Source organism: Macaca thibetana, chromosome 10 (assembly GCF_024542745.1).
Source record: "Macaca thibetana thibetana isolate TM-01 chromosome 10, ASM2454274v1, whole genome shotgun sequence".
Lineage (NCBI taxonomy): Eukaryota > Metazoa > Chordata > Mammalia > Primates > Cercopithecidae > Macaca > Macaca thibetana.
In genome coordinates, this window is record NC_065587.1 from 7,697,034 (window position 1) to 7,719,659 (window position 22,626).

Sequence of the window (22,626 nt, forward strand, 5' to 3'; positions counted from 1 at the left end):
GGCGGGAAGTCTGTGCAGGGAGAGACAGGCATCCCCTAAACAGGAACTGAAAGCCCAAAGGAAATAACCCCCAACAGTGGATTTTACGCCACAGACCAGGACAAGGGAGAAGGCAAACCGTCGGGCCAAACCAAGACGGCATTTGTGGTCCCCGGCTGCAGGGAAGGATCTGATTAGGAACACACAGGCCCTGCCCTCCCCACCAACACGGTGCGCCTCCCTGGGGCAAGAGGAAGCCTGTGCAGGTACTGCCAACCCCCAGAGAGGACCAGAGTCTGTTGGAAACCAACATTTTATTGAGCACTCCTGCTCCTTGGAATCTATTCCGGTAGATTCTTTGCCAAGGGCATCACACATCACACAGGGGTGTGGCCAGCACTCCCCCTGCTAACTGCCGTGTGGGCGGGGGCAGGAGTGAATGGCTCTTCCTGGGCACAAGCCACAGTTAACCGGCAACAAGTTCGGAGCCATAGGAATTCATCTCTTAGAAAAAACGAAAACTGGAATTTAAAAAAACACAAAAAACCTGAGTATAAAACCTCAGCAGTGTTCCAGCACTATCTCAGAGTTTAAATATAAAAAGGCATAATGAGAAAACAGTTAAAAAGACAACAGCAGCAGGCCGCCACCTCCAGGGCAGTGGTCACAGGGGTGGGGCCAGCCCTGCCCTGAGCCACTGGGGCCTCACTTGAGCAGCAGGTGCAGGCCCCCGCTGAGCAGCGCCAGCAGCAGTGCCAGCAGCAGCAGCAGCACCAGCAGCACCTGTTCACGGGACACCTGCGGGAGCAAAACAGAGGAGTCAGGCTCAGAGCAGGCCCCAGCAATGAGACCAGACGGGGTGACAGCAGAGTTCCAAGGGGAAGCCCAGGGAGGTGGGGACTGGGAAGCAGCTCGAGGGAACCAGAGAAGGAAGGAGTTCAGGAGAGGGGGAAAGTGGCCCTGAGGACATGGCCAAAGAGGCCAGCGGCTGCCAGTCTGTGGGACACAGGCAAAGGGTGGACACAGGTCAGGGCGGTTAGCTGCCCTGGTGGTGGGCAGTGCAGAGTGGCACCAGGCTGCCAGGACGGCTGCTCAGGGAGGCCTCTGCCCTGGCGAGGAGACGAGAATCCTGTCTGCCAGGTGAAGGCTCTCGGGCCAGAGGGAGACCCAGGACCACGCACTGGTTTGTGCACTCATAACCAGGAATCCCAAACTCAGAAGCCTATGGGACCAGGCGGATGTGGACAATGATGACACAGCAGATGACAGGGAGTGATGGGGACTGTGGCGCCCTGAGGAGCAGCTCTGACAGCCCCCACTGGCCGCAGAGCAAATCAGGGTCAGGAATCTCTAAGGCTCTTACCCAGGACCTGGGATTCGGGGATCTCCAGAACCTCATTATGTTCTCCCTAAGGGTGGTGAAACCATCCATGAAACTTCTAAGAACATCCCTGATGTCGTCTATCTGGTCGTAGATGAAAGCCAGACCCAGGCTACAGACAAAGAGGATGGGAGGACAAAGCCATTACTGCAGGAACAGGTAGGGACAGCCTGTACTTAGATGACACCATCACAGCTGTGGGGAGCAGGGGCCTGTGCCCTCCCACCCCACAGCCACGCGGGGCCCTTTCCATGGGCACCTTCACCTGCAGGGGCCTGTTTGTGGTGAAATTCATTCTGATTTCCTGCTTCCTTCCCCAGCCAGCCGCCTGCCAGTGGCCCTGTCTTCCGGAGCTGGCCACATAGAAAATAAACCCCCATTCTACAGGGCCCTGGCAAGCCACTGCCCACTCTGTTCCCCCACCGGAGACTAGCTGAGAGGCCCAGCCCTCAGGGTCTAGGATCCGAGCTTACGTTGCACCTCCTTTAAAGACCATGGTGGAAATGTACCATCTGGGCTTGATGAGGATGGCGAGAGAAGGGCCCTGGGCTCTGCTTTGTCTGTTGCCCAGGAATGCCAGGGACAGGTGGCAGGGGGCCAGTGCCAGGAGCTGGGGGCTCCCAGGGAGGTGCGGGAAGCAGCAAAGGGTTTCAGTACAGCCCCAGAGTGTCAGGATACATTCCCCACAGGGCTTCCTCAGGGCCCAGCCCTATGCTGCACTCAGGGCCTTTACCCACCGCCCAGGGCCCCTCCCCAGGTATAGAGGCCTGGGCAGGGCACAGGCCGGTTACCTGTGCATGGCCACCTCAGAGAGCTGGGCCAGGCGCGGGGCCCTGAGGCTCACATCCATCTCGTCCCCGATGCAGGCCAGCCGCAGGGCCAACATGTCACTGCAGGGAGCACACATAGGAGTCGGGGTGTGGCTGTGCTGTGGAAGCCACATGTACCTGGACCCACCCAGCCAATGGATTGTGTGTGGCTGGGAGTGGCCCAGAGGATAAAAGATGGTGTCAGATTCGGGGCAGGCATTGAGCGGGCCTCCCTGCATCCCTCCTCCAGCTCCCACTTGGATTCAGAGATACCCGCGAGGTCCCATCCGTGGGTGGCCCCAGAGGTGCCAGAGACACCAGGGAGCAGCACTGCCTGCGTGGTGAGTCCCAGGCCTTCTTGTGCCCGTGACTGCCCACTAGCGTCAGCAGCAGGTGAGTCTCCTGAGGCAGCCTGCCCGTGCACCCAGGGATGCCTGAACATCCAGAACTCGGTCTCTGAACTTCCCTGAAGAATCCTGGGGCAGGCCCACCTGTGTGGGCTTTGGTGGAAACGGTGGACAAGGGGAACAGGCAGGTCTGGGGAGTGCTGAGCGCCCTGGATGGCTGAGGCTGGCTTCCCACAGGGGTTGCAGCTTACCTTCCTTTGTGGGAGGTGAGGGGGCTCTAAGACCTGTGTCCTGGTTCCCAATCCTGAAACCAGCCTTGTTGGCACCACCACTCTCAGAATGGGGGGACTAAGAAGCCCCTGGTGGCCCCCCCAACTAAGCCACATCCTTGATCCTACACCCCATCCACATCCACTCCCACACAAAGACTGAGACACTCCCCACCCTCCCAGCTTGCTGGTCTGGACCTCCACCAGGGACCTGTGTGCATTCCATCCCAGTGACTACAGCGGAGGAATTCCCAGGGAGGTGGGACTCCTAGGGGCCCTGAGCTGAGGCCGGGCCAGGGCCCTGGCCCCACCCACCTGACCTGCTAATGCCCTGGGCCTACGCTCCCTACTTGAAGGGGATGCAGGTGGGAGGTGTACAGGGGTGGGCTGGCAATCAGGGTTGGGGGCTGTGGTCCTACCTCCTGTCACCCTGGGGAACCTCAGGCAAACACTGCCCCAGGATGGAAAACACTGTCCATCCATCCTTGTCCATTAATGGACAAGTCCCTCCAGTTCTAAAATCCCAGCCAGCCCAATCCCTGTGTCCAGGACCTTAATGACTAAAAATCCTGAGGCTGACAGCAGAAAAGAATCCTGTGGAACCTGGAGCTGGTCCCTGGCCTGTGGGAAGTGCCACATCAGAGCCAGGATTCCCCAGCAGAAAGCAACAGCTCAGGTCAGGCCTGATCATTCTCTTCCAGGCTCAGGGTAGAAACTACTGAGGTCAGCTGCTCCTGGGCCTTCACATCCCTCATCTGTACCAGGGGAAGAATGAAAGTGCCAGTCTTGGCCGGGCGTGGTGGCTCACGCCTGTAATCCCAACACTTTGTGGGGCCAAGGTGAGTGGATTGCCTGAGGTCAGGAGTTCAAGACCAGCCTGGCCAACATGGTGAAACCCCGTCTCTATTTATTTATTTATTTATTTATTTTTGAGACGGAGTCTCGCTCTGTCGCCCAGGCTGGAGTGCAGTGGCGCGATCTCGGCTCACTGCAAGCTCCGCCTCCCGGGTTCACGCCATTCTCCTGCCTCAGCCTCCCGAGTAGCTGGGACTACAGGCGCCCACAACCGCGCCCGGCTAATTTTTTGTATTTTTAGTAGAGACGGGGTTTCACCGTGGTCTCGATCTCCTGACCTTGTGATCCGCCCGCCTCGGCCTCCCAAAGTGCTGGGATTACAGGCGTGAGCCACCGCGCCCGGCTAAACCCCGTCTCTACTAAAAATACCAAATAAAAATTAGCCGGGCGGCCGGGTGTGGTGGCTCACGCCTGTAATCCCGGCACCTTTTGGGAGGCCGAGGCAGGCAGATCACGAGGTCAGGAGATCGAGACCATCTGGCTAACATGATGAAACCCCATCTCTACTAAAAGTACAAAAAATTAGCCGGATGTAGTGGTGGGCACCTGTAGTCCCGGCTACTCAGGAGGCTGAGGCAGGAGAATGGCGTGAACCAGAGAGGCGGAGCTTGTGGCGAGCAGAGATCATGCCACTGCACTCCAGCCTGGGTGACAGAGACTTCGTCTCAAAAAAAAGAAAAGAAGTGCGTGTCCTTCCTGCCGCTGGGAAGGCCGGGTGTGCCTGGACATAGCTGGGAGCAGCTGGCAGAGTGCAAGGGTCAGGTCCTACTGGACCTTGGCCCCTGAAACCCCAGGCAAATCCTTTTGCCTCCAGGGGCCTTGTCAGTCCTAGGAAGATCCCTTCATGCCTCAGTAATTCTTTGAAGCTGGGGCCAGGAACTGCATGGCCTCCTCAGCCTCTTCCATAGGTTCTGGTTTTCTTTCTCTTTTCTTTCTCTTTCTTTTCTCCTTCTCTCTTTGTGAGATGGAGTCTCACTCTGTTGTCCAGGCTGGAGTGCGGTGGTGCAATCTCAGGGCTCAGTACAACCTCCGCCTCCCGGGTTCAAGTGACTTTCCTGCCTCAGCCTCCTAAGTAGCTGGGACTATTGGCGCCCGCCCCCCTCCCCGACCCCCATACCCGGGTAATTTTTGTATTTTTAGTAGAGATGGGATTTCACCATGTTGGCCAGGCTGGTCTCGAACTCCCAACCTCAGGTGATCCACCCACCTCAGCCTCCCAAAGTGCTGGGATTACAGGCATCAGCCATAGCACCCAGCCCGGTTCTGGTTTTCTAAAATGAGAGCCGTCAGAGGCAACTGAACCAGAGCAGCTCCATCTTGAATAGTGGCTGGGTAACAAAAGGCTGAGACCTACTGGGTTGCATTCCCAGGAGGCTAGGAATTCTAAGTCACAGTCACAGGATGAGATAGGAAGTCAGCATAAGATACAGGTTACAAAGACCCTGCTGATGAAACAGGATTCAGCAAAGACGCCAGCCAAAGTCCACCAAAGCCAAGATGGCCACAAAAGTGACCTCCAGTCATCCTCGCTATTCACTGTGCACCAACTCTATTAGCATGCTAGGAGTCACTCCCACCAGTGCCACGAGTTTACAAATGCCACGGCAACGTCAGGAAGTTGCCCTCTATGGTCTAAAAGGAGGAGGAATCCTCAGTTCCGGGAACTGCCCACCCCTTACCCGGAAACTCCTGAATAATCCACCACTTGTTTAGCATATAATCAATAAACAACTATAAGCATATTCAGTCGAGCAGCACATGCACCTGCTCTGCCTATAGAGCAGCTTTTCTTTTTTTGAGATGGAGTCTCACTCTGTTGTCCAGGCTGGAGTACATTGGTGCAATCTTGGGTCACTGCAACCTCTGCCTCCTGGGTTCAAGATATTCTCCTGCCTCAGCCTCCCGACTAGCTGGGACTACAGACATGTGCCACTAGGCCAAGCTACTTTTTTTTTTTTTTTTTTTTTGAGATGCAGTCTCGCTCTGCTGCCCAGGCTGGAGGTGCATTGGTACAATCTCGGCTCACTGCAAGCTCCGCCTCCCAGGTTCACGCCATTCTCCTGCCTCAGCCTCCCCAGTAGCTGGGACTACAGGCGCCTGCCACCACGCCCGGCTAATTGTTTGTATTTTTTAGTAGAGACAGGGTTTCACCATGTTAGCCAGGATGGTCTCGATCTCCTGACCTCGTGATCCATCCGACTCGGCCTCCCAAACTGCTGGGATTATAGGTGTGAGCCACCACGCCCAGCCCCAGCTACTTTTTGTATTTTTAGTAGAGATGGGGTTTTGCCATGTTGACCAGGCTGGTCTAGAACTCCTGACCTCAAGTGATTCACCTGCCTCAGCCTCCCAAAGTGCTGGGATTACAGGTGCGAGCCACTGCATGTGGCCCAAATTCTTTCTTGCTTGAGATCCAAGAACCCTCTTTTGGGATCTGGATCGGGTCCCCTTTCTGGCAACAGAGCCACCTCCTTCAAGAGGCCTTGATATACTCAGCAGGTCAATAAGGGCCTGGCCTGTCTAGCTCCCTGAGGCCCAAACACTGTACCATTTTGACAGCCAGTGGCCCCAGGTCCATCTTGGGACTGTGAACATGGTGGCTGTCCAGGGGTCTGTGAGCTGGTGTCAGGGGAGAGGGGACAGCAAAGCGAAGCCAATCCCAGGGCAGAAGCCTCCATGCCCACATCTGGGGAATCTTCCTTTCAGGGGCCCGGCCTGGGGGGCATCTGCAGTGCTCCCCCAGTCACAGAAGCTCTGCTCATCCGGCCCCCCCCTGAAGTCACTCTCAGGCATGGGGTGGGGCAGGCCATGGGGACCTACCTGTCCTCCATACACTCCAAAGGATCGAAGTCCTCCATAGGGTCCAGGTCCTCTTCAGGGTCAGTGACACCAAGAACCTCCATGGTTAGGGGTTCCAGGAGCTGCTCATACAGGAGGGTCTCCATCAGGGTGTCTCTGGAGATGGGTCTTACTCCAGACATTTCTCCTTTGGGGCAAAAAGACAGCATATGGCTGGACCCCTCAGAACTGAGCGGTCTGGGGGCTCTCTCACAGGGTAACCGCCAGATTGCATAGCCCTACTCACCCGCTCTTTTGATCCGCTAAAGCTGACAATATCCCCCAGCCCCAGCTCCTGCAGGCATGAATCCCGCTACATGCTGTGTGCCTCTGGGCAAATCGCCCAGCATCTCTGTTCTTGGAAGGGAGGGACTTGAAGATGATTCATAAGGGCCCTTTCTTTCTTTCTTTGTTTTTGGATACTGAGCCTTGCTCTGTCCCCCAGGCTGGAGCGCAGTGACACAATCTTGGCTCACTGCAACCTCTGCCTCCTGGGTTCAAGCGATTCTCCTGCCTCAGCCTCCTGCGTAGCTGGGACTATAGGCATGCACCACTACGCCTGGCTAATTATTTTGTGTTTTTAGTAAAGACGGGGGTTTCACCATGTTGGCCAGGCTGGTCTTGAACCCCTGACCTCAAAGTGATGCAACCCACCTCGGCCTCCCAAAGTGCTGGGATTACAGACGTGAACTAACCGTGCCCAGCCTTTTTCTTCTTTGTGAAACAACATCAGAGTATAAATAAATATTAGAAGTTCTCTGACACCAGACCTCAAGAAAACCCAGGCACCTGCTGTCAGCACAGGGGACAGAGGGGAGGCTGCACAGGCAAGGCAATTCCTCTGCACCACTTAACAGAAGGCCACACCTGTTCTTTGGTGTCTGCTATTTCTCTTGAGAAGACAGGCAGAGAAGCAGCCTGAGAAAAACGTATCACAATCCCCATTCCCAGTGAGACCATCGCTAATTCTTCTAGTGTTTTTCCTAAACACATGTGTGCATCACACATCCTTCTTCACAAATGGGATCACCCCATACACAGTGTTTTACAGTCTTCTTTACTGGCAAACGCTATTTACCTCTCCAATATCCATTCCACCTGGCTCCTTGCTGATAGAACCCCAGTTTTCTTCGGGGTGGTCCTGCATTGTCATTCATCTAAGCCAACCGCGGCCCTCCTCTCCCTCAGCTTCCCAGCATCCCTTGCAGCTGGTGGCAACCGTGTAACCCAGTTCTGGTCAATGAGGGCTCAGAGGCTGGAGGCAGGAGTTGGATGCCAGGGAGCTGACACAGCCAGGGCAGCCCCTTCAAAGATGGAGCTGCAGCGGCTGGCCAGCAAGAGCAGAGTGGGGAGGCAGAGCGCCCAGGCCTCAGGGTGTTGCCGAGCTGCCTCCTCCAACTGTTTGTAAGAAAAATGAACCCAAATGTGTCCTCATCGCCATTCATTGAGTTTCTTGTTCTTTGCCACCAAAGGCCTTCCTAACTGTGATCACTGCGAATTCCCACGTCAATAAATGTTTCATCCTGATGGCAGAGAAGGGTTCTACGACCCGATTCACTATCATGTACCCCACATTTACCCCACAGTGTACCAAACAGTCTTTGATCTAGACGATGATAATGACGATGACTGTGGCATGGGAATCTAATGGCCTAGTTCAAAGCCCAGCTCTGGCAGTTAGCACCAGTGTGTCAGTTTCTTCATCTGTGAAATGGGTTTCATGGTCTGAGAGCCCTGCCCTGGGCTATTGGGAAGATGAAATAAGGAACTCCTTCATGTACTTTGAACAGGGCCTGGCACGCTGGGAGGAAGCTGGCACTAACCATTACCTTTATGCTTCAACTCATTATTTTCTTACCATAATACCCTGGGTGTTCTTAATTTTCAATTCCCCATGCCTGCTGATAGAACACTCTGCCCTCCCACTATCTCACTGAACTGTTTGTTCACACAGGACACTGAGGCTTAGAGAAGTTCATGACTGAGCCAAGAAGGGACAGAGCTCCAAGTCTCCCTGCCCCCCACACGAGGGAGAACTGACAGCAGGCAGGACCCACAGGGCCGCCCTCCCACAGGCCTAGGCACAAGTATGTGATCACAACTTGCTTTCAGTATTCAAGGGAGATGGATGGGCTGGGTACGGTGGCTCATGCCTGTAATCCCAGCACTTTGAGAGGCTGAGGTGGGTGGGTCACCTGAGGTCAGGAGTTTGAGACCAGCCTGGCCAACATGGTAAAACCCCGCCTCTAATAAAAATACAAAATGAGCCAGGTGTGGTGGCGCATGCCTGGAATCCCAACTTGAATCTGGGAGGCAGAGCTAGATTCTGACTCAAGAAGAAAAAATAAAATTTCACAGATGGGATGTTTTACATTGTATAGACTGCCAGCACTGTGCGTGTTAAGGTGGCATTAAAAGAACTGTGTCCAGAACTTCCGGCTGCCTTGGGTGTCTATGCAAATGGCATTTCCCTAGGAAAGCAGCTCCAGCCCTTGTTTGGTTTTCCCCCCTTTCCCTACCCCTCGAAAAGGCAGTCTCCTGCTCTGTGCTCCCGTGGAGACCCCGGTACCTCCACGCCCCGCAAAGTGAGAACGACAGTGGAACCTCAGCTCACTGTTGAGCTGCGCTGTGAGCTGCACGGAGCCTTGCCTTGAGCCACTGTCCCAACAGCCCCCTTACCTAGCAGGCATTCCCAGAATCCTCAGGCGCCAGATAGGAAGAAGCCCCCAGCCACCAGAGTGGGCTACGCTGTCCAGGGTCTACAGCAGAGAGCAGGCCGGGCCTACCTGAGGAGTCAGTCACCCACGCTCTGCCTTCAAGACCCTTTCAAGCTCCCCACCCCGCCAACCTCCCCATCTGAGTAGACCTAGGACCACGTCTCACCTTAGATTAATACCCTAACCCAATCCTTCCTGCCCCAGCCTTGGTTTCCCCATCTATTGTGTTTTTGTTGGTGGTAGTGGGTTTTTTTGTTTGTTTGTTTGTTTTTTGAGACAGTCTCACTCTGTTGTCCAGGCTGGAGTGCAACGGTGCTATCTCAGCTCAGCTGCAACCTCCACCTCCCAGGTTCAAGTGATTCTCTGCCTCAGACTCCCAAGTACCTGGGACTACAGGCGCGCGCCACCACGCCACGCTAATTTTTCTATTTTTAGTACAGACGGGGTTTCGACATGTTGGCCAGGCTGGTCTCAACTCCTGACCTCAAGTGATCCGCCCACCTCAGCCTCCCAAAGTACTGGGATTACAGCACTTTGGATTAACTCATTAAATACCCATTACCCTCTACCACATCAAAGAAGTGACCTAATCTGAGCCTTTAACCTCCGGCCTCTAGGCCCAGGCCCCAAGATTGGCTTGATATGAATGGCGAAGATCCCATCACCAACCGGGCCAAGGCTGGCCTTGGGGCCCAGATCTGCATGGGAAAACTCAGGGTTGAGCCAGGGATTGGAGGGTGGGGGGCCTGCCCAGGAGGGTCCTTACAGCTGTGCTCTCTCCTGGCCACCCCACCAGCCCAAGGGAGGCCCAGTCCTGATCAGCTCTTACCTGGCACCTGCGCTGAATGCCTTACTGGTCTCCAGCCTTCAGTGGAGCTCTCTCCAACCTAATCTCAAGGTGGCAGCCTCAACCCCGACCCTGTCACTGCTCTGTTCGGCTCCCTAGACCTGGCCTGGTCGGTGCAGCTCACGCCTGTAATCCCAGCACTTTGAGAGGTGGAGGCAGGTGGATCCCCTGAGCTTAGGAGTTTGAGACTACCCTGCCTAAAGTGGTGAAACGCCATCTCCACTAAAAATACAAAAATTAGCCGGGTGTGGTGGTGCTCGCCTGTAATCCCAGCTACTCGGGAGGCTGAGGCAGGAGAATCACTTGAATCTGGAAGGTGAAAGTTGCAGTGAGCCGAGATCGCGACATTGCACTCCAGCCTGGGCAACAGAGCGAGACTTGTCTCAAAAAAAAAAAAAAAAAAAAACTGGGGGGGTTGTGCCACATCCACTAACAGGCCCTCTCCCTGTGGCCCTGCCACCCCAATCTTGGTTCCCGCCCTAACCACACTCAAGATAAGTACGCTTTCCACGGATGGTGCCTGGTCCTGCCATGCCTCCAAGTCTTCAAATGTGCAGAGCTCACCAGCCAACCTCAGACTGGCCCATGCCTATGCCTATTGGCCCTTTTATAAAAATTAAATTTTATTATTATTTTTTTCACATATAGGGTCTCACTCTTTTGCCCAGGCTGGAGTGCAGTGGCCTGATCATGGCTCACCAAAGCCTCAAACTCCTGGGCTCAGGCAATCCTCCCACCTCAGCCTCCAGGGTAACTGGACAGGTATGTACCATGCACATGGCTAATTTTTATATAATTGTTGTAGAGATAGGGTCTTGCTTTGTTGCCCAGGCTTGTCTCGGAACTCCTGGCTTCAACTCCCACCTGGGCCTGCCAAAGTACGGAGATTATGAGTATGAGCCTGGCCGATTCAGGCATCACCTTATTGGACCCTCAGAGTCTGCGTGTCTCTGCTCCCCTCTGGCTCCAGCTGACCACACTAGCTGCTGCTCAGTTTCGTACCTGTGGCGGGCTGGAGTGTGGGCTCTGCAACTGGGCTGTTGGGTGTCCCTGGGCAAGTTAGCTGACCTCTGTTTCCTTAATTCTAAAATAAAGATGGCTCTGCCTGTAGTCTCAGCACTTTGGGAGGCCAAGGCGGGCAGATCATGAGGTTAGGAGTTCAAGACCAGTCTGGTCAACATTGTGAAACCCCGTCTCTGCTAAAACTACAAAAATTAGCTGGGCATGGTGGCAGGCACCTGTAATCCCAGCTACTCGGGAGGCTGAGACAGGAGAACTGCTTGAACCCGGGAGGCGGATGTTGCAGTGAGCTAAGATTGCGTCACTGCACTCCAGGCTGGGCAACAGGGCAAGACTCCATCTCAGGAAAAAAAAAAAAAAAATTAGAATGGAGATACTAGTAACACCTATTGCACAGGACTATTGTGGGGATGAAATGATCCGGCACAGAGTAAACCCCTAAGAGGGGAGCTGCTGCTCTTACCAGTTTCTGGTTCTCAGCCCAAGGCCTGGCATAGAGCAGACATACGTTTGTTGACTGAAGACATGGAGGCAATCTATTCCCAGAGGGCCCCCTGTGAGGTCACTGCAGCTGCAGATCCAGGAAACTGGACTGATTTTTATTATCTTTTTTTTCCAGCAAACTTGCAAATGAGTAGTTGAAAAACCCTTCTTTGGTGAAGGAAGACACACCTAGCCGTGTGTCCCCACCCAGGCTACAGCCCACACTTTGCCTCCTACACATTCACAGTGGAAACACCAGGCGCCAGTCAGAAGCCCTGTTTTACCCTAAGAGGTTAGGATGCAAATCTCGTGTGCAGAAGAGCGCGCCACACCCACGGCCTTGAGGGTACCTGCAGGGCTCAGAGTGGGAGGGAGGGCAGGTTCTGGGCAGAGCAGCCTGCATTTGGTGAACAGCTCTGCACTCCACAGCTCACCCGTGGCTCATCTGGAAGATGGGGAAACGCCATCTACCTCCCAAGCCCCTCCCGGGTTGCGCAGAAGCACGAGCAAGCAGAGATGTGTCTTGCACAGTCCTCAGCAGGTGTTCAAGGGCTGAGGCTGCAGGAGTGTCAGGGCAGGGGTTGGGGGCAGAGGTGGGTGGGGCTGGACCTGAGGGTGGGGTCGAACTCCCGGTAGGGACCCTCAGACTCTCATGATCTCACCCAGTCCTGTCAAAGCCAGGCAGGTGAGATCTGACACTTCCCGTTTCACAGGCAGGCAAACCAAGAGGGTCAGGGGCCACGCTGGGGTCACAGGGAGGGCCGGCTGAGTGGGCCCAGCTAGAAAACCCTGGTCTAGTCTTCCACCTGCAACCCTCCCAGTCACAGCCTGGCCCTGGACCATGAGGGTGGGGTGACGCAAAGCCCTTAGAGCACACACAACTCCAGTGCAACCCAGCAGGAAATGCCCTGAGCCTGCAGCCAGGCTGGACCTCAGTTCCACCCCCTGCTCAGCCCCTGCTGTGTGAGGCAGAACAACCAGCTCACCTCTGAGCCTTGCAGAAACAGCGGGGCCTCCAGGGCTGCTGATAGGATGAAAAGATACGCTACTGCCCATTTCCCGCCACCTAGCAGGGGCTCCATAAAAGCTGGTTAACACAATCAACAGCCTTAGAAGGGAGGAGATCAGAGGCCACTCACAGCTCAGGACGCCACAGTGGACTGCACATGTTGCTGCCTTTCTGGAGGGTAGTGTGACAATCAGCATCTACCAGTCACACACGCACATGACCTTTGATTTCTAGGGATGCATCCCACATACACCCCTGCGTGGACCTTGCAGCCCTGAAAAATTGAAGCCAGAGATCTGCAGACACCGCTGTGCTGTCATCACAGCCCTTCAGGAGGCTGAGGCGGGCAGGTCGCACGAGCCCAGTTCAAGACCAGCCTGGCCAATATGGCGAGACCCCCCCTCTAAAAATAACTTGACAATAAAAATTTTAAAAATATATGAAATGGGCCAGGCGCCGCGGCTCATGCCTATAATCCCAGCACTTTGGGAGGCCAAGGTGGGCAGATCACAAGGTCAGGAGTTCAAGACCAGCCTGACTAACATGGTGAAACCCCGTCTCTACCCCGTTTCAAAAAAAATTAGCCAGGTGTGGGGTGCGCGCCTGTAATCCAGCTACTCGGGCAGCTGAGGCAGGAACATCGCTTAAACCTGGGAGGAGGAGTTTGCAGTGAGCCGAGACCGCACCATTACACTCCAACCTGGGCGACAACAGCAAAAAACTCCATCTCAAAAAAAAAAAAAAAAAAAAAAAAAATATATATATATATATATATATATATGTACATGAAATGGAGCTGTTTGATGTTTTTCTTCAAGGTATATATTTTTTTTTTTTTTTTTTTTTTTTTTTGAGACAGAGTCTTGCTTTGTCACTCAGCCTGGAGTACAGTGGCAAGGTCATGGCTCACAGCAGTCTCCACCTCCCAGGCTCAGGTGATCCTCCCACATCAGTCTCCCAAGTAGCTAGGACTGCAGGCGCATGCCACCACTCCCGGCTGATATTTTGGGTTTTACATTGCCCAGGCTATATTTCAAGAAGCTCAAAGTACACAATGCCCTACATCATGACTCCCTCACCACCTGACTGGGGAAGCCCAGGCTCCAGAGCCCGCTGTTAGGAACTTGCACGGGTCCAAAACTGCTCAGTTTGGGAGGGTGGGTCGATTCGCTTCCCATAAGTGATGGAGAATTAGCTAGGAAAAAAGAGGGAAGGCAGGGAGATTTAGAGAAGGGAGGAGAGGGGAGGAGCACCAAAGGGGAGAGGGAAGAAAGAAAGGAATTTCCTTTTTTTTTAATTTCTTCAAGAGGGAGCCTCGCTCGGTCACCCAGGCTGGAGTGCAGTGGCGCGATCTCAGCTCACTGCAGCCTCCGTCTCTGACAGTGAAGAGCAGAATATGGATGTGCAGGTGGGTATTCAAAGCGTGGTTTCAACCGATTGTGTGCCATGCTTGCACTACTCTACAGTGAAGAATCCTCAACCGGATCAAATCAAAGTTGGGGGACATCTGTACGGTAAAGTTGTAAGAGGCCGGGCACAGTGGTTCACGCCTGTAATCCCAGCACTTTGGGAGGCCAAGGTGGGCAGATCACGAGGTCAGGACATTGACACCATCCTGGCTAACACGGTGAAACCCCGTCTCTACTAAAAAAATACAAAAAAATAGCCGGGCGTGGTAGCATGCACCCGTAGTCCCAGCTACTCGGGAGGCTGAGGCAGGAGAATTGTTTGAACCCGGGAGGCGGGGGCTGCAGTGAGCCGAGATCACCACTGCACTCCAGCCTGGGCAACAGAGTGAGACTCCATCTCAAAAAAAAAAAAAAGTCGTAAGGGTGACAGTGTAAGGGAAGCACTCTCTCCTTTCCTGCCAGTAGAGTAAAGGGGATCGGGGCCCTTGACACAGTCATCCCTGAAACGTCAGCACGGCAGGGGTAGGGGCTTGGGCTCTGGGGCCAGCCTGCACAGCTTCACTCATACATGGGCTACTCTTGGGAAAGCAGCTAGCTTCTCTGCGTCTCAGTTTCCTCCTCAGTAAAATCTACCTCCTGGGGTTGCTGTGAAGATTAAATGAGCTAAATCAGGTAGAGTACTCATGAGTGAATGCTCAATAAATATGAGTTGTTATTTTTTGGAGGCTCGCAAAGAGCCCTTTAGCTCAAAGTATACACTATCACAACCTTGTGACAGTGATAGGAAGGAGTGGCCCTGGGTCTCACTACGGCACCTTCTACAGAAAACAGGCGTAGCCGCTGGGCCCAGGGACAGAAACCAGACATTCCAGTCCATCTCCAAAAAGCAGCACACTTTCCCCACAGAGCATGAAAAAAGACACCCTCTACCGCGCTGCAGACATGCATTTAGTTCTAAAAAAAAAAAATCAGTAGAATGTATCTTGTTTCCTCAAGTTTCAAGAAAAAAAAAAAAAATGAAAGGTCACTTTTTTCTCTTTAAACACTGATGTGTAGCTAGTAACTTGGATAAAAAGGTGCCACCCTACACAATGTGCTCAGTGTGTTCTGATTCCAGGATGGGCTTGGCCGCCTGGGCTGGGCCTGGGAGACCTCCGTCCTTCACAGTGGAAACTGAAGCCGGGTGCCAGGGCCGCATCCGGCTTCAAGATCTAGAATCAGAGCCTTTGAAATTGAAAAGGGGCATCTGAAAGGGCACCCCCACCTGGGGCTTCGGGAGCTCAGGCTCCAGAATGAAGGGGTCACCTGGCTAGTGACAAGATGGGAGTCACCCTGAGCTGCAGCCCCCCCAAGATCCCCCTGTGGGAGGCCCAATATGGAGAATTATCATTTTGGGACAGGGTCTCTCTGTCACCTAGGCTGGAGTGTGGTGGCATGAACATGGCTCACTGCAGTCTCCACCTCCCTGGGCTCAGGTGATCCTTCCACCTCAACTGCCAAGTACCTGGGATTACAGGCAGGCGCCACCACACCTGGCTAATTTTGTATTTTTAGTAAAGATGGGGTTTCATTGTGTTCCTCAGGCTGGTCTCAAACTCCCAACCTCAGGTGATCCACCCACCTCGGCCTCCCAAAGTGCTGGGATTACAGGCGTGAGCCACTTCACCTAGCAGACCTAGCTTGTATCCATTACTTTGAACTTGACAATGAGTCTGTAATTACTTACATAATTAAACATACTATCCCTTACCCCAACCCCCACTGAGAGGGACCATGTGATCCTGGTCATGGCACCTCTCTGATGCGCTCGCAGGGACAACCACAGGAGTGACACTGAGGCCTACATGAGACTTCAAACCCTGAAACGCTTGGCTGGGCGCGGTGGCTCACGCCTGTAATCCCAGCACTTTGGGAGGCCGAGGTGGGCGGATCACTTCAGGTCAGGAGTTCGAGACCAGCCTGGCTAACATGGTGAAACCCCATCTCTACTAAAAATACAAAAAATTAGCCGGGCGTGGTGGCAAGCGCCTGTAATCCTAGTTACTCTGGAGGCTGAGGTGGGAGAATCGCTGGAACCCGGGAGGCAGAGGCTGCAGTGAGCCGAGATGGCACCACTGCACTCCAGCCTGGGAAATAGAGTGAGACTGCACCTCAAAAACAAAAAAACAAAACCCTAAAACCCTGAAACCCTTCGGAAACAAGGCATCACCCAGAGGCAGGACACAGGGCCTACTTTCAGATCATGCTTCCCCCACCCAGTGGCCCCTCAGGGCCCTGCACAGGGATGCAGATGTGCCGAGTGACAAACAGGCCTGTTCCCGTTTTGCCTGGCATACTGTAGAGATGGTCCAGATGTTTGGTTTCATGTCAGTTTCTCTCTTATCAAGAAAGCAAACCCCACTCCCTCCCACGCACACCCCACCCCATCTGGTACAGCCCCAGACAGAGTCAGGGCTCTTGGGGAGCCTGGCTCTGACAAGGGGCACTTGGCTGCTGAACCCCTGGGCCTGGGCCACGTTGGCCATGGGGCTTTGGAAGAATTCCTTAGCCTCTCTGGGCCCCTAATTCTTCATTTCTTTTCTTTTTTTTTTTTTTTTTTTTTTTTGAGACGGAGTCTCGCTCTGTCGCCCAGGCTGGAGTGCAGTGGCCAGATCTCAGCTCGCTGCAAGCTCCGCCTCCCGGGTTTACGCCATTCTCCCGCCTCAGCCTCCCGAATAGCTGGGACTACAGGCGCCCGCCACCTCGCCCGGCTAGTTTTTTGTATTTTTTTAGTAGAGACGGGGTTTCACTGTGTTAGCCAGGATGGTCTTGATATCCTGACCTCGTGATCCGCCCGTCTCGGCCTCCCAAAGTGCTGGGATTACAGGCGTGAGCCACCGTGCCCAGCCCTAATTCTTCATTTCTAAGACTAGAGTTAGGGGAAGCCAGGTGTGATGGCTCACTCCAAAATGCATTTAAGGCCAGGCACGGTGGCTCACACCTGTAATCCCAGCACTTTGGGAAGCCAAGCGGGTGGATCATCCAAGGTCAGGAGTTCGAGACCAGCCTGGCCAACATGGTGAAACCCCATCTCTACTAAAAATACAAAAATAGCTGGCTGTGGTGGCGGGCGCCTGTAATCCCAGCTACTTGGGAGGCTGAGGCAGAAGAATCGCTTGAACCTGGGAGGCAGAGGTTGTAGTGAGCCGAGATTGTGCCATTATACTTTAGCCTGGGTGACAAGAACAAAACTGTCTCCAAAAAAAAAAAAAATGCATTTAATACATGTAACCTACCCAACCTCACAGCTCAGCCTTTTGGAGGCTCCCAGCACTTTAAGAGGACAAGGTGAGAGGATCATTTGAGCCCAGGAGGTTGAGGCTGCAGTGAGCTGTGATTGCGCCACTGCACTCCAGCCTGGGCGACAGAGTGAGACCCTGTATCAAAAAGTCAGGGGAGAGAGATTTTAATCTATGTCCTTTCCTGTTCGAACACCTATAAAAATAATCCTAACCGTAGAGGAAGTGTAACAGACTAATAATTCTCCTGACTGATTTTGAAATGACCCCAAAAAGGGGAAGCCTGTGACTTTTTATCACCATGAAGGAAGCAGAGAATGCCAAGCCACCACCTGGGTCTACAGTTGTTAAGTTTCAAAAGTTCATATTTAAAACAAGTTCTGGGCTGGGGTGCGGTGGCTCCCTCCTCTAATCCCAGCACTTTGGGAGGCCAAGGCAGATGGATCAACTAAGGTCAGGAGTTCAAGACCCCCCTGGTCAACATGGTGAAACAATGTCTCTACTAAAAATACAAAAGTTAGCCAGGCGTGGTGGCTGGTGGCAGGTACCTGTAGTCCCAGCTACTCAGGAGACTAAGGCAGGAGAATCACTTAAACCTGAGAGGCAGAGTTTGCAGTGAGCCGGGATCGTGCCACTGCACTCCAACCTGGGAGACAGAGCAAGACTCACTCAAAAATAAAAATTAGGCCAGGCACGGTGGCTCACGCCTGTAATCCTAGCACTTTGGGAGGCTGAGGTCAGGAGTTCGCAACCATCTTGGCCAATATGGCGAAACCTCATCTCTACTAAAAATACAAAAATTAGTCAGGCGTTGTGGCGTGTGCCTGTAATCCCAGCTACTAGGGAGGCTGAGGAAGGAGAATCACTTGAACCCAGGAGGTGGAGGTTGCAGTGAGCCGAGATCACGCCACTGCACTGCAGCCTGCACGACGGGAGCAAGGCACCATCTCAAAAACAATAAAATAAAGAAAACAAGTTCTGAAATGCTGAGGCTGAAGAATATGAAGACTGTTCACCCTGGGCCGGACCCTGAGGCTTGAGAGGCAGGTGCCGCCCCTGGGCTCCGCTTCACGGTGTTTGGGTCTCCCCTATGAACTTGCGCCCCAGCCCTTTTGCACCCCAACTCCTCCTTTACATCCCCCCTCTGCTACCATCATTCCCCAGGCAGGCACAGGGGACTCTCTCATTCCTTGGGGCTCAGGCGCAAGTCACTTCCTCCCCACCCTCCCCCGGACAGAATTAACTGCTCCTCATCTGTGTTGTCCCAGCACCTTGGGTAAACAGACCTGGATTGGGCACTCAGCCCATCAAGGTCTCATTAAATGTTTACCTGTGTGTCTGACCCAGCCGGCCGGGAACCTGCACGGCCCCAGCACAGAGCAAGGACCCAGTGAAAGCAGGTGAGAGGATGCGGACAGCCAGAGAAAGGCTTGAGAGTTCACTGCAAAATCCTGAGGATGAGGAAAGGGGTTAATCAAGCGCTCGGCTCACGACGGCAGGCTGTTCCTGGCTGGGAGACCCCGGACTAGACAGTATCACCTTCTGTTAAAGGACAGGAGGGAGAGCCCCATGGGCAGATGTAGCCCTGAGAAGGAGGTGAAACGCTGCATGCAGGGTATACATGCAGATCACAAGGTCAGAAGTTCGAGACCAACCTGGCCAACACTGTGAAACCCCATCTCTATTAAAAATACAAAAATTAGCCTGCCATGGTGGCACGTGCCTGTAATCCCAGCTACTCAGGAGGCTGAGGCAGGAGGATCACCTGAACCCGGGAGGCAGAGGTTGCAGTGAGCCGAGATCACGCCACTGCACTCCAGCCTGGGCGACAGAGCAAGATGCCATCTTGGGGAGGGGGGAGGGTCAAGAATACTTGATCTTAAATATCCAAAACGACAGGGACCCTCACTCAAATAAACAAGTGAGCTTTTCTCTGTTTGCTGCACGGCTTTTCAGTCTGGGTAACTAGGTGCCAAGTTCTCTCCCACCCCCAGAAAAACAGGTTTACTACGCAGGGCCTGGCGAGGCCCAGTGGTGTTTTGTATTGTCACATCCTAATATTGACACTAGGAAAATCAGCTGCCCTTTGTGCCCGCCCCTCTCCTGCCTGCCTCAGGGCCAACAAGGAACTTAGGGGCCGGCCACTGATTTGCTCACATTCTATGTTTCTACCAGGGACCAGCCCCAACAAACCAGTGGCAGGACAAAGGGAGGCTAGGAAGTGATCACATGTGTCCAGTTCAGACACACTGCTGGCTTCCTGGTGACCAGCAACAGTAAGACTGGTGCGGAGGCCGGGCGTGGTGGCTCACGCCTGTAATCCCAGCACTTTGGGAGGCTGAGGTGGGCGGATCACAAGGTCAGGAGATCGAGACCATGGTGAAACCCCGTCTCTACTAAAAATAGAAAAAATTAGCCGGGCGCAGGGGCGGGCGCCTGTAGTCCCAGCTACTCGGGAGGCTGAGGCAGGAGAATGGCGTGAACCCGGGAGGCGGAGCTTGCAGTGAGCCGAGATTGCGCCACTGCACTCCAGCCTGGGTGACAGAGCGAGACTCCGTCTCAAAAAAAAAAAAAAAAAAAAGACTGGTGCGGAGACTTCCTCCGTACTGCTCAAACTGTTCTGAGCACAGACGGCAGTCAAAATCTCATGGGATCCACCAAGTCTGCAGCAGGGGAAGCAAAAAGCCATCAATTGTCTACACATTTAATAGGTTCACTAAAAACAGGATGCTTTCCAGGGAGAGGCGAAAATACCACCAGCAGTGGTGTCAGCTTCAAGACTCACTGGCCAATCAAGCCCTTCCTCAATTACCTCCTTCCATTTGAGACGGGATCAGAAATTGGGAAAAAAAAAAAAAAAGTACACTGTTCTTAGTAGTCTCTGGTTTCTTTGCAGCTCTGTGGCACAAGATATCTTTTTTTTTTTTTTTCTGAGATTGAGTCTCATGTTAGCCCAGGCTGAGTGCAGTGAGTGGTGCCATCTCTGCTCACTGCAATCTCCACCTCCTGGGTTCAAGCAATCCTCCCGCCTTGGCCTCCCAAAGTGCTGTGATTACAGGCAAGTCAAGTGTGTAAGAAACTTGAGCCAGGCGAGGTGGCTCACGCATGTATTCCCAGCCATTGCACTCCAGCCTGGGCAACAAGAGTGAAACTCCGTCTCAAATAAAAAAAAACTTACAATAACTAACATGTATGCAGCCCCTCTATCTAGCCATAGAGTACCTGAGCTGTAACAGACACTGGGGATCTACCATTTGATGCTTTTTTTTTCCTTTGACAGAGAGTCTCACTCTGTGGCCCAGGCTGGAGTGCAGTGGTATGATCTCAGCTCAGTGCAACCTCCGCCTCCCAGGGTCAAGCAGTTCTCCTGCCTCAGTCTCCCAAGTAGCTGGGATTACAGGCATACTCCAACACGCCTGGCTAATTTTTGCATTTTTAAAACAGACTGATTTTGCCATGTTGGCCAGGCTAGTTGCACAACTCCTGACCTCAGGTGATCCATCTCCCTCGGCCTCCCAAAGTGCTAGGATTACAGATGTCAGCCACCATGCCCAGCCTAATGCTCCTTTTTTTGAGACAGGGTCTCACTGTCTCCCCAGCTAGAGTGCAGTGGTGTGATCAGGGCTCACTGCAGCCTTAACCCCTCCAAGCTCAGGTAGTCCTCTGAACTCAGCCTCCTGGGTAGCTAGGAACAGAGGCACATGCCACCATGCCCAGTTAATTTTTTGCTTTTTTTGGTAGAGACAGGGTTTCACCATGTTACCCAGTCTGGTCTCAATCTACTGAGCTCAAGCAATCCTCCTGCCTCAGCCTCCCAAAGTGCTAGGATTACAGGCACGTGTCAAATGTGTGAGAATTTTAGTCTTAATATCCTTAAGACAATAATGATAATAATAATAATAATAGTAATAATAATAAAAGGGCCGGGCATGGGGCCACATCTGTAATCCCAGCACTTTGGGAGGCTGAGGCGGGTGGATCGCCTGAGGTCAGGAGGAGTTCGAGACTACCTTGGCCAACATGGTGAAATCCCGTCTCTACTAAAAATACAAAAAATTAGCTGGGTGTCGTGGTGGGCGCCTGTAATCCCAGCTACTAGGGAGGCTAAGGCAGGAGAATGGCTTGAACCCAGGAAGTGGAGGTTGCAGTGAGCCGAGATCACGCCCCTGCACTCCAGCCTGGGCAACAAAAGCAAAGCTCTTGTTTCAAAAAACAAAACAAAACAAAACAAAAAAACACCCAGACTGTGCCATTTCTGAGAACTTATTCCAAAGACATGCCCAAATTAAGTAGAAATCAGGGTAAGTCTTAACTACACGGAGGCTACGAACTTGAGTCGGGCTTTCTTCATCTGGGCAGAAACCTCAGAAATACATTTTGCAGAATGAACAGAAGGAACTGAGGTTCAGAGAGATGGAATAGCCCTTCGGAGGCCACAGGGCTGGAGAGTGTAAAGAGGTTTTGGCTTGGGTTCCATAAAGGGTCCTTGGCTTCCAGCTAGACAACCCTGGCATTTCTGTGCCTCCTGTGACTGAAATCTCTTGTTTCTCCACCTGGAAAACGAGGCCTCCTGCTCCCAAGGACGGACAGATGTTAATAACTTCCCGGCGCTAGTGCCCACCAGACTCTGCCCCTCCTAATGTGGGGACATGAGGCAGACACCAACCTCCCTGGGAAGCTCGGGCTCCCAGGCCACAGTAAACACTGCGTTAAAACAGCAACAAAAATGTTACAGTAGTAAGAGCAACAACAACATCAACAACCACGTCCTACCCCACGAGTGGCTCATTCTGGCAAAACTGACAATGAAGGGGCTTGAAAGCGATCGCATTTAGGAGGCCAGAGCCCAGACGACGACCAGCTCCGAACCCCACAAGCCTTGTCGTGACCGCGCCCCGCAGGCGGGGGGACCCCTCTCGGGTCACCCGCAGGGGCGCACCCCCAATTTACCTAACAAGGTCGCACGCCCCAGCCGGGCTCTAGTCCCCGCGACCAGTCCGGGGCGCACCTGTGCAGGGCTCATGGGCAGGTGTGGGCGGGCGGCTGCGCGCCGCTCCGGGTGCACGTTCCTGTTCCGGACTTTCTGGGCGTCCCGTTACGAAGCATTTCCTCGGCCCTTAGGTGCACAGCGCCTCTGGGAGCCGGTCCCAGCAGCACCGGGCACGACGCCATCTTCCCTCTTTTAAGGGCACCGGGGCTGTGCGGCAGCGGCCGTGGGCTGGCGGTGCCGCGCTGCGCTCTGGCCGGGTCCGCACGACCCCAGAGGTCGGAGTCCGGTGCCCGGAAGCCGCCCTCGAGGATGGTGCGAGGGCGATGGAGCGTCCGGCCATAGCGGTGAGACGCAGAGGAACCACCCCATTGCACAGGCGCGGAGACTGAGGCCCG

The 22,626-nt window shown here is 53.7% G+C and overlaps 3 protein-coding genes across 8 annotated transcripts in view; all 3 read right to left on the bottom strand.

Moving 5' to 3' along the window:
- The window catches only part of MPPED1 (metallophosphoesterase domain containing 1), an 822,621-nt gene that overhangs the window by 383,835 nt on the left and 416,160 nt on the right, over nt 1-22,626 (bottom strand). The gene's annotated exons all lie outside the window — the stretch shown is intronic.
- Nucleotides 1-22,626, bottom strand: part of TSPO (translocator protein) — a 677,237-nt gene that overhangs the window by 33,508 nt on the left and 621,103 nt on the right. The gene's annotated exons all lie outside the window — the stretch shown is intronic.
- On the bottom strand, nt 277-7,248 carry BIK (BCL2 interacting killer). Of its 2 annotated transcripts, XM_050806127.1 has the most exons (4): nt 6,461-7,248; nt 2,152-2,250; nt 1,343-1,472; nt 277-777 (listed from the first exon to the last, which is right to left on the bottom strand). In XM_050806127.1, exons 1-4 carry the CDS (start codon nt 6,646-6,648, stop codon nt 685-687), a joined length of 510 nt encoding a protein of 169 aa, XP_050662084.1. In that variant the 5' UTR covers nt 6,649-7,248; the 3' UTR covers nt 277-684. The 2 variants fall into 2 exon arrangements, with proteins under 2 accessions (XP_050662084.1, XP_050662083.1); XM_050806126.1 differs by having other exon boundaries at nt 277-1,472.